General features: G+C 34.0%; 3 protein-coding genes across 7 annotated transcripts; 1 reads left to right on the top strand and 2 right to left on the bottom strand.

Moving 5' to 3' along the window:
* The first annotated feature begins 921 nt into the window (after window positions 1–921).
* Window positions 922–2,627, top strand: LOC133331953 (putative RNA polymerase II subunit B1 CTD phosphatase RPAP2 homolog). The gene is made up of 4 exons (XM_061540340.1): window positions 922–962; window positions 1,020–1,134; window positions 1,207–1,304; window positions 2,435–2,627. Exons 1-4 carry the CDS (start codon window positions 922–924, stop codon window positions 2,625–2,627), a joined length of 447 nt encoding a protein of 148 aa, XP_061396324.1.
* A 298-nt stretch (window positions 2,628–2,925) lies between these two features.
* Window positions 2,926–9,872, bottom strand: LOC133331978 (FK506-binding protein 59). Its single transcript, XM_061540365.1, has 8 exons — window positions 9,652–9,872; window positions 9,415–9,557; window positions 9,217–9,337; window positions 8,539–8,677; window positions 8,209–8,465; window positions 8,043–8,137; window positions 7,199–7,447; window positions 2,926–3,089 (listed from the first exon to the last, which is right to left on the bottom strand). The coding sequence occupies exons 1-8, from the start codon at window positions 9,854–9,856 to the stop codon at window positions 2,928–2,930; spliced, it is 1,371 nt and encodes a 456-aa protein (XP_061396349.1). The 5' UTR covers window positions 9,857–9,872; the 3' UTR covers window positions 2,926–2,927.
* LOC133331977 (uncharacterized) lies at window positions 3,953–7,037 on the bottom strand. Of its 5 annotated transcripts, XM_061540363.1 has the most exons (5): window positions 6,748–7,037; window positions 4,758–4,870; window positions 4,489–4,691; window positions 4,278–4,428; window positions 3,953–4,218 (listed from the first exon to the last, which is right to left on the bottom strand). In XM_061540363.1, the coding sequence occupies exons 2-5, from the start codon at window positions 4,813–4,815 to the stop codon at window positions 4,070–4,072; spliced, it is 561 nt and encodes a 186-aa protein (XP_061396347.1). In that variant the 5' UTR covers window positions 4,816–4,870; window positions 6,748–7,037; the 3' UTR covers window positions 3,953–4,069. The 5 variants fall into 5 exon arrangements, 2 of the variants coding, with proteins under 2 accessions (XP_061396347.1, XP_061396346.1); XM_061540362.1 differs by having other exon boundaries at window positions 4,758–7,037; XR_009754402.1 differs by having other exon boundaries at window positions 4,278–7,037.
* Window positions 9,873–14,056: the final 4,184 nt, after the last annotated feature.

The following is a 14,056-nucleotide window of genomic DNA, read 5'->3' as shown; positions in this document are numbered from 1 at the left end:
AAAAAGCGAAAAACAGATGTTTTTTGTCAAGTTAATATCATAAATTTGAAATGGCCTTATTAATAGGCCATGATCCAATAATAAGGTCGTCCGATAATGCCAGATGATTTCATCCGAGCTGTCAAAATGCTTTCAATTTTGACTCAATTGTGTGAAAAATTAAACAAAAAAAAAAAAAAAATTGACAACTTGGGGTAATTTAATCCAAAATTGTCTAACGATTGCTTCTGACACGACCTGTTTATTGGATCATGTTAACAGGCCAACGTTGTATATAGCTGTGTTCACACCAGCACTTTTAACTGGCACCTTTTTTTTATAGATTACTGACTGTTCAACAACTGTGAATATCACTATCAAACAAGCTCTATCAAACAAGCAAAATTTGGGCAAGAGTGCCATTCAAAATGCAGCTAATGACTACGAAAATAACTTGATTTTTATGTTATGTATACGTCTGTTATACATCAGACTTGATTTATAGAAACAATTATTTATTAGTGGTGAAAGTATGACATTCCTGAAATCCATCCATAGCAAAGTAATTACTTTTAGACGAAAGCGATAAAAAAATCATTTTCATTTCAATTAAATTTGAATATATTTTAATTTAATTAATATACAAAAGATTTATTTTTTGATAATTGAAACAGGCTAATTTGAGAATAAATATTGCATCTGGTAGTAGCTATTCCCTATACTTTGTAATAATTATACCATAATGTGTACTCTGCTTTAGTTTGTGCCAAAAAAAAAGCTTTGCGTTATGATTGTTGCCATACGTGCTTACTTATGGTTAAAAATGTTCCATCACTGTTTGGTTGGCAACACTGTTTAGACCCCAATATAAACAAAAATACCGTGTTATTATATTTTTGCAAATATTTTACGTTAGAATTCACCGAAATTCCAGCAAGCACAATGAGTAAATCCACTAAATCTTCCAAAACCCAACAATTGAGGTAATGTACTACCGAATGTAACCATTAAATAATGACATCTCATTTTTTTTCCTACAGCAAAGAACAATTGATCGAGGCGATACGCAAGAAAAAGGAATGTAATGCTCGGGCCCAGGCCATTGTGGAGTCACTGTTGGAGCGCAACATCAATGAAGATGAATTTCTTAGAAAGGTGGGCACCAGTAAGTTGCTGCTATAGCTGCAATTATTTTACAATAAATTTGCTTTTTTTGTCTAAGGATAGCTGAAGGATATAAATCAATGTCATTATGATGATATTGTGGATGAGAGAAATATTCTGCACTTATGTTCATATCCATTGTGTGATGAAGTTTTGGAAAAGTAAGTATTGAAATTATGAGATGCTAAGATCGAAAAGTGTTTGGATGAATTTGGACTTAGTTATGGGTTAGGAATTTCAGGGAAAATATGTAATATCACATGCGGGACATTGTGGGGTATACATTATGACTGTAGAGGTTAAACTTTATTAATATGTATCTAATTTCCAGATAAATTCAATATATTTCAAGAATATTTTTGTGTAAGCGGGTCGTCATGTTAGCATGTTTACCAGTGTGTCGCGCTGTTTAAGCAAATTGGGTATATCGAATGGAGGGACGCATTTTTTTTAAAGCATGTTTTTACGAATGGCGTTCACGATAACTCAAAAACTAATAATCCAATCGGTTCCAAATTTTGACACGTTTCTCTGGGAGTGTATAGCTCTCGTATGAACTAGGATAAAGCCAATTGTTAAAGATCTTCCTTATTTTTAACTTAGTTTGTGGTCAAAAATAGGCGATTGTCAAAAAAAAAAAAAATTGTTATGTATTGTGCGAAGTCAATAATCCTAGTTCATAAAAAATCACAAAAAACAACAACAAATTTTTGCACTTCGGTGCTGGTGGGCATATTTCCGCCTGTGGCACAGCCATTGTGAGGTAGGGCAATAGGCAGGAACTCAGGGGAGTCTTTTAGACGAGCTGAAAGGAGTCTTTATAGACGAGCTAAAGGAAGTCCTTATATATGAGTTGAAGGGAGTCTTAATAGACGAGCTGAAAGCAGTCTTTACAGACGAGTTGAAGGGAGACTTTTTAGACGAGCTGAAGGGTGTATTTATAGACTACAGAATTTTTTATATTAGCAGAAGGGTGTCTTTTAGACCAGTCGAAAGGAATCTTCATATTTTCCTATAAGTCCTATAAGGGTGGATTTTTTAAAGGAGTTTTGGAGTATTTTGATAGTTTCAGCGCATTTTCCAATAGATGTCGCTGTAATTTGACATTGGCAGAAGACCTCTGCAAACTTTTTTTATTCGCCCATGTTTTGGGATAGCAGCTTTGGGTAGCCGGAGGATAAACTATCTTCTTACACAAAATGTTCAATATAGGTCCATGTCCTTTTTTTATTTCCTTTGATATATTTTCCTAACATATTTGTTGATTTTCTTTTCTGGTTTTCCCTTCCAGCGTTCCCACAAAACAATATCAAATCTCCACGGCAACCAATAAAGTTTATGACATTACGGATCGTAAGAAATTCTGCAGCACCAAATGTTTCAAGGCTTCGGAATATGTTAAATCACAAATGTTAACAAGTCCACTGTGGATGAGACATCAGGAGATAATACCGGAATTTAAATTACTAAAATTAGATGATTGATATACATGCAATTTCTTTTCATTTTTAGGCATTTTATTTATGATTATTATTATATATAGTTAATTTTATAATTCAAATTCGAAAATCAAATAAAATGATTATTTTTTATATATATGTAACTATTATTAAAACATAATATGGATATTTTTTTTTGAAAACGTAATAATGGCATTGCAGATTATACACAAATTCAAGCATGTATGATGATGAGTTTCGGGTGATTTATAGAGAGGAGGAACAGGGGGAGATTATTTGTGGTTAAGAAGGATAATAAGTCCTTTCTTTGTTTTCTTTCATTCTTTATATCATTACAATATTATCCCTTTCTAAGGCATAATCTGCTTCTCGTTTGGTATCTTCATCTGTCCACTCATCTCCAGATTTCCGTTCACTTGCTGCCATGGCATCTTCATCCTTCCATTCACCACACTTGGCCAGCACATCATCTTCAGGTTTCTCATCCTGCTGGGAATAAAAATATGGAACAAATGGCAGGATGTAAATTTGTGACAATAAAAAAATAACTACACACACAAACTATTTTTAAATAAAATAAACCCTGCAGCGAGCAGCTTTAGTAAAATTGTAGTGTTTTACTGGTGACATTGTCGCTAGTACTAGTGAAAAAGTATACCACAACCAATGTAATTTCCTATGGACATTTAACATAGGCTTGTCATAGGAGAAGTACCAGTAGACCTTGACTATATTGACTAAGTAGTTCTTTTGGGACTATATGGTGACATTTGAACCAAATAGTCACTAGAAAAAGATTATATCTTTTGAGATTATGTGATGACGTGTATACCAAATAATCACTACATTATATTGGGTTTCCTGAGCTATATGTAGACATTTGAACCAAATAATCACTAGAAAAAGATTAGATCTTTTAAGTTTATATGGTGACGTTTGAACCAAATAATCACTGCATTTTATTGGGTATCCTGAGCTATATGTAGACATTTGAACCAAATAATCACTAGAAAAAGATTAGATCTTTTAAGTTTATATGGTGACGTTTGAACCAAATAATCACTGCATTTTATTGGGTATCCTGAGCTATATGTAGACATTTGAACCAAATAAACACTAGAAGACCATTAGTCCTTTCGAGATCATATGGAGGCATTCGAACCAAATAGTCATTTGAGATTTTTAGGAAAATGCTTGTAATAGAATAAGTATTTAACAACGTTACATTTTTAACGCAGTTATTAAGTAACAAAAACAAAAGTAAAGCACAGTTCAATCTACACACAATATATTTAATTAATCTAAAACAGTCTGCGAATTTTAGGCAAGGTAATAAATTAAGAAATGGATTACATATATAGCTCACTTTTTTCAAGGCTGGCCAAACCTTGTCTTATTTTTAATAAAACTGAATAGTGTTAGAACTAGGATTTTAAAATTATATAGTATAACATAAAAACATTCAGTTAAATTTGTGGTTCTTCATCATTTTCATCTTGTTCCTTTTCTTCGGTGCGCCTGCTTCGTTTGTTGATCTTAAAATACTTTTTCTTTTGGCGTTGGAACGCTGCTCGTAAAGTCTTGTCAGGTAATTTATTAAATGTTGATATAACTTCTGTTTTATAAACTATATTTTAGCATTACTTATTTGAAACAAAAACAAACACGTTTTACCTATTATGGCGGCAAGTACATTACCAAAATCTCGTAGACCTTTTTTCCCGAAAGTTCCGTCAACATTAAAATCCATAATAATATTTCTTCCAAATACTTTATGCAAATTACGTTCAGCGTTACCTGCAATGAGATTTTTCATTTGTCGAGTCTGCAATTGTAAAAATTGTTTTAGTTATGAATTTGTTATTCCCAAAACGCAGATACGTACATATAGATCTGCTTGTGTTGCGAGAATTCGATCAAATTCTCGAAGTTTTTCTTCCGATTCAATTGGAAAAATTGTCATAATATTGTCCACAAATGCGTTCTGAGAAATAACACGATCCAGTAAAACTTTATGCTCCGCCAAAATATCAATAATCGTGTCTAGTTTTCTGGCATTTTCTTGGCAGGAAGAACATTTTGCATTAGCTATCAAAAATATGAACTCAATTTTGTTATACTGTTAAAAATTTAGTGATAATCTTTGGAGATTACCTTGTGGAGCAAAATATTTCATTTTTCCTTTGGAAGGGTTGGCATTTTCGTTCGACATGTTTATGTGCGGGAGTTGTGTACTTAGGAGGTAAAAATTTGTGCTTGATATTTCTCTGGAAAGCAGGAATGTAAAATGGGCACGATTACAAAATCAGAATCAATTGGCAAGCATACAAATTTGAACTGAATGTCTTTAATACAAAATGTCTCTTTTTCCCCTAGAGTCAGATTCGTTTTGAAAATACCAATCTCACAAGAATTCACCGGTTCTTCGTAGAAACTTTCTAATGCCAAAATTCGACTGCCTTCAATATATATTTCGCCCTTTTTCTTTATATTATCAATTTTTATTGGAATGCATGAATTCACCGCGCAAATATTATCTGGTTCTTTGCAGGATATGTAGCAATCATTTACAAAAGCTCCAACGATAACACCTTTTTCATATTTTAACCCATCCTGAATAGTGTTGACAATCATGCAATTTTTTTCCTTTTGAATAATTTGTTGAAAGATATGTGATGGTTTTCGAACATGTTTTTTCAGTGTTTGCAGTTTATTTTCAAATGCATATGCAGAAAACGAAATAAGGGGACCATACTTTTCTGCGCAAGAAGCCAAATGAAGCAGATTATGAACGTTAAAAGAAATGCTGTTCGAACCAAATACAGTTGAGAAGTTCTCGACAAATAATTGAAGCAAATTATTAGCTTGAACAATATTTTGATCCATATGTCGTGCATTGTTAAGAAGTCGATAAGCACAATGTAAAGTTAAAAATTCATAATAAATATCTTCGTGTACATTATTATAAAGAGCAATAATTCCTGTATAAGCAAGGAACTGGTGAAATTCAGTCGCTTTCCAATGACAAAGATCATCTAAAGGCCTGGGTTTTCTTGGGAATTCCCTTGGAATGTATTTTTTAAATTTCACCAATTCAGAAGATATTTTTGAAATATTTTGTTTTGAGGTTTTCTTTTCAGTTTTATTATGCATTATTCTGGTTAGCATTTTTTTGGTGACTCCGAGGTCAATGAGATGCATGCTATCTAAAGGAGTCTGATTTATCATACCAAATCCAATTTCTTCGAGAGGAGTTTTTTCTTCTTTGAACATTTGGGAATGGTGGCATGGATACTTTCGCACAGCAAAGTCCTCATCGGAGATTAGGGAACCACTCTCGCTACTATAAGTCAAGACATTGTTTACCTTCTTCGCAATTTGAGTACACTTGGTGCAGCCATGTGTTGATGTATGTCCAGGAACTCCACAAACGAAAGCTTTTGCTGGTGCGTCACATATTAAGCAACGAAACTTCAATTTTAAATGTTTTTGTTGTATGATAAACTGACCTTTTAGTAGAATCACTTCATCAATGAAGTCTTTCAAATACACATTCACACTACCCGGCTTGGTGTTTCCCAAGTATAATCCAACAACAAACGGTTTTGTTTTCTCCTGAATATTAACGATTCTGCAAAGGATTGGCCACAATTGCACACGAGAGCTTTTGAACAGTGGAATTCCATCGATATTTATATCTAGTTCGACTTCCTCATACTTTTCCAAAATGTGACCAACTTTTCGTAGTTGTGTTTCTATGCCAATATGACAATAAATTCCAGGGGCAACATTTCTCGTTAACATATTTTTTGCTCTGCCCACCAAAGTCTCTCTAGTGAGCGGAACATCTAGACCTTCTTCCTTTAATATTGATAAAAGACTTTCCAAACATTTCTTTGAAGGATTCGTTTCCATGCACCACTTTTTAAGTTTGTCCCGCAACATTAATTTCGGAACTGCAAAATCTTCCATTCCATTTTCCACGAAATCATTTATAAAATCTCCACCGTTTGACACAAATTCACTTTCACTATTTTCTTGTTCACATTGCAAACTTCTGTTTTTATACAATATTTTTTGTTTTTTAATTAATCTTTTATAATTTCTTTTACTCATTTTGTTTATATATTTAATAAATAATCACCTTTTTAACAATAAAACACACAAAACAAATTAATTGCCGATAAAAACGCGTTGTTTCGATGCGATCTACAAAAAAATTACATAAAAATGTGTATATATTCAATATGTTTTAATGACAATAAAAGAAAAGCCAACTGTCGACATTGTCAGTAGAAATACACTACAATCAGTGTCCCAAACCAAACTCTACTCGTAAATTGTTGAAATTTGAACTAGTACAATTGTCTGTAGAAATAAAGTGGTAATATAAGATACACATGGATCTTTGCTCGCAGCAGGGAATTTATTTTTTACTATCACTACAAATACAATATAAGAAAAAAAAATAAATACAAAGTTAAATTACATTACAAAAATAAATGTAATAGATTTTGTGATAGGAAATTATATTAAATTACTGGAGTTTTAGTATTTTTCCTCTAATGGAAATTATTGTGTGATTTTTTTTATACCTCTTTATCAGCAGCGGCCAGTTTTGTGAACATATTGGCGTAGATTCTCTTCTCCTTATCCTTGGCCTCTTTGATTTTGTGTTTGCATATTTGTATTTGATTTTGAGCAGCCTTATTGGTGGGTTCCAGTTCGAGAACTTTCTGGAAGTCAATCAAAGCTTCATCGTAATCGGCAACGGTTACGTTACATTGGCCACGACGATAGAGAGCCTTAATGTTGTTGGGTTCCAATTTGAGGGTTTCATTGCACTGTAATTGAAATAAAAAAGAAGAAAGAATGAAACTCAACACACGTTATTCTAGTCTAAATTCAGTATGCCGGGCAAAATTTGATGTCAATCGGAAAAATATTGGGGGTTTAGTGCAACATTTTCATGAAATCGGGTGAAAATATATATAGGGGCTGTATCAAAATCTGAACCGACTTAAACGATACTCAGGATAAGTTATTCTAGACTCAATTCAGGAGGCTGTGCAAAATTTCATGTCAATCGAAAAAACTTTGGCTCTTTGGTGCACCATTTACGCGAAATCCGACGAAAATATATATGGAAGCTTTATCAAAATCTGATCCGATTTGAACGAAACTCATTTCAAGTTATTCTAGACACAATGCATTATGCTATGCAAAAGTTCATGTCAATCGGACAAACTTTGTGTATTTGGCGGACCATTTACCTGAAATCCGACAAAATTATGTATGGGAGCTATATCAAAATATAAACCGATTTAAACGAAACTCAACACATTGTATTCCAGACGCATTTCAATACCCTCTGCAAAATTTCATGGCAATCGGACACCCTTATGTTGTACATATACCAACACTTCTTCTACTACTTACTGCCTGTTTAGCCTCAAAATGTTCATTTAATTTTTGATGACACAGAGCCTGATTGCTATAAGCTGTGGCCTTTAGTTTGTTGCTTTCGTCATCAGCTAAAAATAAAAATAGATAAAAAAAACAATTTCAATATTAAATTATAAAAATTAAAACATTCTATACTTACAATTATTCTCCAAAAAGTCCACACACTTTTTGTACATTTTCAATGCCAGCGAATAGTTTTCCTTTTTAAAATATTTTGTACCCTTTTCTTTGTAGATTTTCGAATGTTCAAGACGTTCGGCATCCGAGAATTTCCAATCTTCAATACCTTTTTCGCAATCATTTAATTTGATAATATATTCGACAGTGGCATTTGCTGGTATATTAAATTGTTCATTGCCCTTGGTGCCAAATGCATATTTGGGCTTAATTTTGAATCTATTAAAAAAGGAGGGAAAATAAACATTTTAATTTTATTCTGAAAAAAGCGGTTTGATATTCAAATATTTACCTTGACTCTTCGCCAATGACCATTTTTCCAATGGCAATTTCAACACCTTCAATTAAACCGATATCGCTACCTTCGCCCAAATTAAATTCAACATCACGTTCTTCAAATACTTTGCCATCATATTTGCCGGTGATGTGAGCTGGGGTATGAAAAATAAATAAAACAAAAAATATAAAAATAATTGTTTAATGGTATAAAAGTCAAATATACAAAAAATAATATTAATAAATATTCTAAATATCTAAAAAAATTAAAATTCTCTAAAGTTAATAAAAATTTTTTTCACACTAAAAGAAAACAAAATTTTTTAAAATAAAAAATAAATTCAATTTTTTAAAATTGTTATTTAAATTTTAATTCATAGCAGTTTTGTTAAATCCATTGCACCCCAAAAACCAACATATTATCGACAACAAAACCCCATTCAACTATATAACAAAAGCACACACACACCACCACCACTACTTAAAAACAACAACAACTACCACACACACTTCCAGAAAATTCGATTATTCTAACATCACACCGCACATATCCATATCAAACTCAAACATTGCATTTTGGGGGCATAAATTAGATTTTCATTGACCACAAACAAACTGATATGAATATTCAAATTTAATGGTTTTGCGATATCCAAACCAAAAACTTCTTAAAATTAAAAAAAGAAACCCTTACCTTTGCACAGGGAACCATCATTGGGACCACGCCGCTTATCACTGCTTGTAATGATGAAACGTTCAATGCTACCATCTTTATTAGGACTAACATCGGCACCCTTCCAGCCCAGCATTTCCAACTAATTAGGGGAAGAAAAATCAGAAATCTTAAATGAAAACATCCATAAATGGCAAAGAGTAACACCTTTCAATATACCTCAAAAATCAATGTGGCATTGGGTGGTATACTTGGTGGACTACCACTTTCGCCATAGGCATATTCGGGAGCACAAATTAAATTACATTTTTCACCCAATTTCATAGTCAGAACACCCAAATCAAAGGCTTTGATGACACTTCCTGGAAACCACAACAAACACACACACATTAATTGGATTAGCATAGAATCGAAAAATCTATTCAATAATAGAAAATGTATAATTATTCCACTTACTTGCACCCAATTCAAACTCAAAAGGTTCTCCACGATCAACGCTAGAATCGAATACAGTTCCATCGGTTAGCCGGCCTGTATAATGCAATGAGACTTTGCAACCATTTTCGGGTGTCTCATCGCCGGTACCATGTTTAAGGATTTCTTTTTGTACACCACCATCTTCAGTGATGGTAATTTTTTCCAATACTTCTCCAGCAGTCATTTTTGTGTTCTTTCTTTATTTTCTGTTTAGTTTTTATTTTGTAGATTTGCAAATTTTCTCCTTAATTTGGTTGGATGTGCAATTTATAAAGTACTCACGAAGAATGAAAGGCAATCCAATCCCGCAGTGTGTTGAATTACTAGAAAAATCGATGAAGATATGTTATCGATTTTTAGCTGTCAAATTATCGATTGTAGTCACACGGCGATTGTAAAGAAATCAAAAAGGAGACCCTTCCATGGTAACGGATGACATAATGGACTGGCAAATTTGATGTGTTTATAGAGAAAATAATTTGCATTACGTTTCCTTTGTATCTATGTCAAATACAGAAAATATTGTGAATGTAAATAATGGTACATTTACGTTGTAATAGATTAAATAAATCCTGTGGATTTAAATTGTCTATTTCATTGCAAAAAAGCTTCACAGGAATGGTTGTAGTGCGTTTAGATTTACGAAATCCACTCGATTTAAAATGTCAGTTCGATAGCGTATAGGTCAAGTATATTACACAGGATTTTAAACAGGATTAACGTGACCTAAACGTTATGCAATTTTTGATTGATATCGAGTAAATTTAGGTTATATCTAGGTTTATTTATAACCAAAATAACCTAGTGCTACTGATGTGAAAAAAGAAGCGTATACGGAAACACTGCAGACAATAGCAACACGTAATGTGAGGGAGAATTATCGGGAGAAAAGAAAAGAGAAATTTATTTTCAGAAAAAAGAACAAGAAAAATGTGAGCGGGAGCCGAACGAAGTCCAGAAATTTTATCAACTAAACCGAAGGCTTTGGTAGAGGCACATCCTCCTGTAGGAATCCTGTACAGCGTGTTGAGGATCTGAAAGGAGCATTTTGTAATGCTTCTGGTATCAAATAGTGGCGGTGAAGAAGATACCCCAGAACCAATAATAGATGATGGTATAAAGTGTATACCACCTATCCAAGATGAGGTCAGAATAGCAATTAATCAGCTGAAGAATAATAAAGCAGCAGGTGCCGATGGGTTACCAGCCGAACTATTCAAGACTGGTGGTCAGATGCTGGTCAGGAGCTTGCGTCAGCTGATTTGTACAATTTGGCTAGAGGAATTCATGCCCTATAATTTGAACCTCCTGTGTCACGTGCACAACAAAGGAGACAATACGATATGTGCCAACTATAGAGGAATAAATTTCCTTCCCATCGTAATAAATTGCTATCCTGCGGGCTGTGTGAACGACTGAAGCCAATGGTCAATGAATGATTATTGGACCATACCAATGCGACTTCAGACCTGGAAAATCCACCATTGACCAGATCTTCATGCTGCGCCAAATCCTGGAAAACCCCACGATAAACATATCAACAAATGACACCTATTCGTCGACTATAATGCCGTATTTGACAGCCCTATCCGTTCAGATGCGTATAAAGCGATGTCTACGTTCGGCATTCCTGCAAAATTAATACGGCTATGTAGGATAACTTTAACTGGTACAATGTCAGCAGTTAAAGTAGGAAAGGACCTATCAAAGCCCTTCAATACCGAACGAGGGTTCAGACAAGGTGACAGTTTGTCGTGTGACCTTTTTAACATCCTCCTGGAAAAGGTCATACGAGAGGCAAGGTGAACAGAAATGGCACTCTGTACACCAAACAGCAAATTTTACTCGCCTACCCCGATGACATCGACATAATGGGTCGAACATTGCGAGCAGTAACAGCCACCTTTGAACGAATTGAGAAGGAGTCTGCCAAAGTGGGACTGACAGTAAATGGCGAAAAGACCAAGCTGACGGTATCAACGCGCAAGACGTCCAGTAGACTCGGACCAACTGTGGAACTTGAAAACTATATCTTCGAGGTAGTGAACGATTTTATATACTTCGGTGCCGCCATAACAAACGAATGACATCAATTTTGAAATTCAGAGAAGGGTTGTGATGACCAACAGATACAAGTCCACCTCTCGCCAGACCAAACGGAGGATTCATTATTCAGTCACCAAAGACTATTATTGAAAATTTTAGACCTTCAGAAATCGATGCTTCAGACTACAAAGTCAATTTATTCAAGGTCAATTATTACAAGGTAGGGCATATCGACCCTTCGATTACAATTTTGGCTTAAGGCGACTTGTTCTATCAAATAAAAATACATATTTAGAGTACGTGTGTGTATAGTTTTGAATACCATGAAAAATAAATTCAAATTACCTTGAATTATATTTAAATTTAAGTGAAATAAAAAGGATTTTATTTTTGACAGAAGAAGTCATTACCTACTAATGAAAAATATATAACAATAAATATAAAATATATGTAGACACTCTTTGAAATAACTGCTGCTAATATTACCGGATTTTTTAAATTCAATTCCATTCAACAAATCCTCATCGAGGATGTTATTTCGGTAAAAATTTCTAATCTAAATGTCGTTTAATAATGATTAAATTACATTGAATGTAAACCTTAAATTACATTGAATGTAAACATATTTTATTTATTCGTCATATTCATATTTGGTCTGTTCCCGTACTGAAAGAATCTACTACTTTTTACTACGGTAACGAATATTCCTTTATGTTATCGAAGAAAATAGTAAAATCTAGTAGATTCGTGCAGTACGAGAACAGACCAATTGCGAGCTGATGTAAATATAACAACATAACCTATTTCGGTCATTTACAACCTACCTTGTATACGTCCTCATTAAAGATTACCCACTTGACATTGAGAAACCTCAATAAAACATAATAATTACGATTACCAATTACTCTTTGAGCTTAGTGGCATAGAACTGGTATTCAGTAGTCTTTTGAATGAGAGATTTTTTCATTCAATAGCACATACAACCGCAGAGAAAAAGACAACGTTTAATTAACAAACTAAAAAAATTGTTAGAAAATTTAATATATTATTAACAAAAGACCGCATACAATATAAGGCAAAATACAAACAAAAACAAACAGAACTGTGCAAAAAACAGGCAACGAGAAAAGTAGTGTGGAAAAAACGCAGTTGAAAAGCAGAAACGTTCACATGCGAAGCGAAGTAAAGGAGAGCGACACACACACACACACACACACAAGGAGAAAGAGAACGAAGAAGCAAGAATAAAGAAGTCAGTGACAGACATTAAAGTAACGAGTGAATGGTGGCGAATGCAACGAGTAGCGAATTTTTGAACATCGTTTTTGTGATTATTTTTTTTTTCAATATTTTTGTTAGTGAGAGAAAAAAGACCTCTTATTTCGAGAAGAAATATTTTTTTGGACGCAACGCGATAAAAAGAACGGATTTAAATGTGCTCCAGATATCAACCTGTTTGCCCTGCGAAGTGTATGTTTACAATTTGATTTGTGCAAAGTGAATTCGGAGAGGTTATTTTACCAGCTACGAAGAAAAGAAAAAACTATAAATTGCATATCCATCCCGTCAAAATCCCGTCGTCGTTGTGCAGATGCAGAACAACACAAGTCCGCAGAATACAACTTGTTAAAGCAAAGAAGAAAGAAAAAAATCAGTTTTTTAATTTTCATTTTGTATTTAGTTTTGATTCGATTATCTGGCCTGCAGCTAAATGTGGAAACGTCGTCACTGACAACGTATCATTGCCGTTCGCCGTTCGTTTGGAGGAAGATTTTTTTTCAACAACAAGGGTCAACTGAGTAGAGACTAAAGGAAAAAAAAAATTATTGAAAAATCTGTTGGAGATTTGCAAAAAGATCTATTGGAGGTGCTCTAGGCGAAATCTAGGCGGAAAACAGCAACAATAAACCCAAAAGATAACACAGTGACCACCGCAACAACAAGAACAACAACTTTAATAAAGACGACAACAACAACAGCAACCAGATCAAAAGACGTAACGCCTCCGCCGTTGTCATTTTGACACCAACGTCGACGGTTGGTGTACGCTGTACATTCGGTACATTTCTTTGCGAATTGCTCGAAACTCGACTGGCCTAAATGCATCAGAGTAATGCGGCTTTGTCCAGACCCAAACAACAATTCCAAGTCCATCAAACTAGCAACAATAATTGCAAAGACAATTAGAGGACAAATTGCAGTGCTAGAAAGTCAACGCGCCGCCATAGGTCTGTTGTGAGGAGGACTGTGAGAAAAGCAAAGCAAAACTAACAAAAAATATATATATTTGCCGAACATCGCTGACGCCACCACGACCATCAACAGCAGCAGTCAAACA

This window comes from Musca vetustissima, unplaced genomic scaffold, assembly GCF_032173495.1.
Source record: "Musca vetustissima isolate MV318-11 ecotype Yass unplaced genomic scaffold, APGP_CSIRO_Mvet_v1 utg3401, whole genome shotgun sequence".
Lineage (NCBI taxonomy): Eukaryota > Metazoa > Arthropoda > Insecta > Diptera > Muscidae > Musca > Musca vetustissima.
The sequence above is the reverse complement of the archived record's forward strand: the minus strand, read 5'-3'. Positions and strand labels throughout refer to the sequence as shown.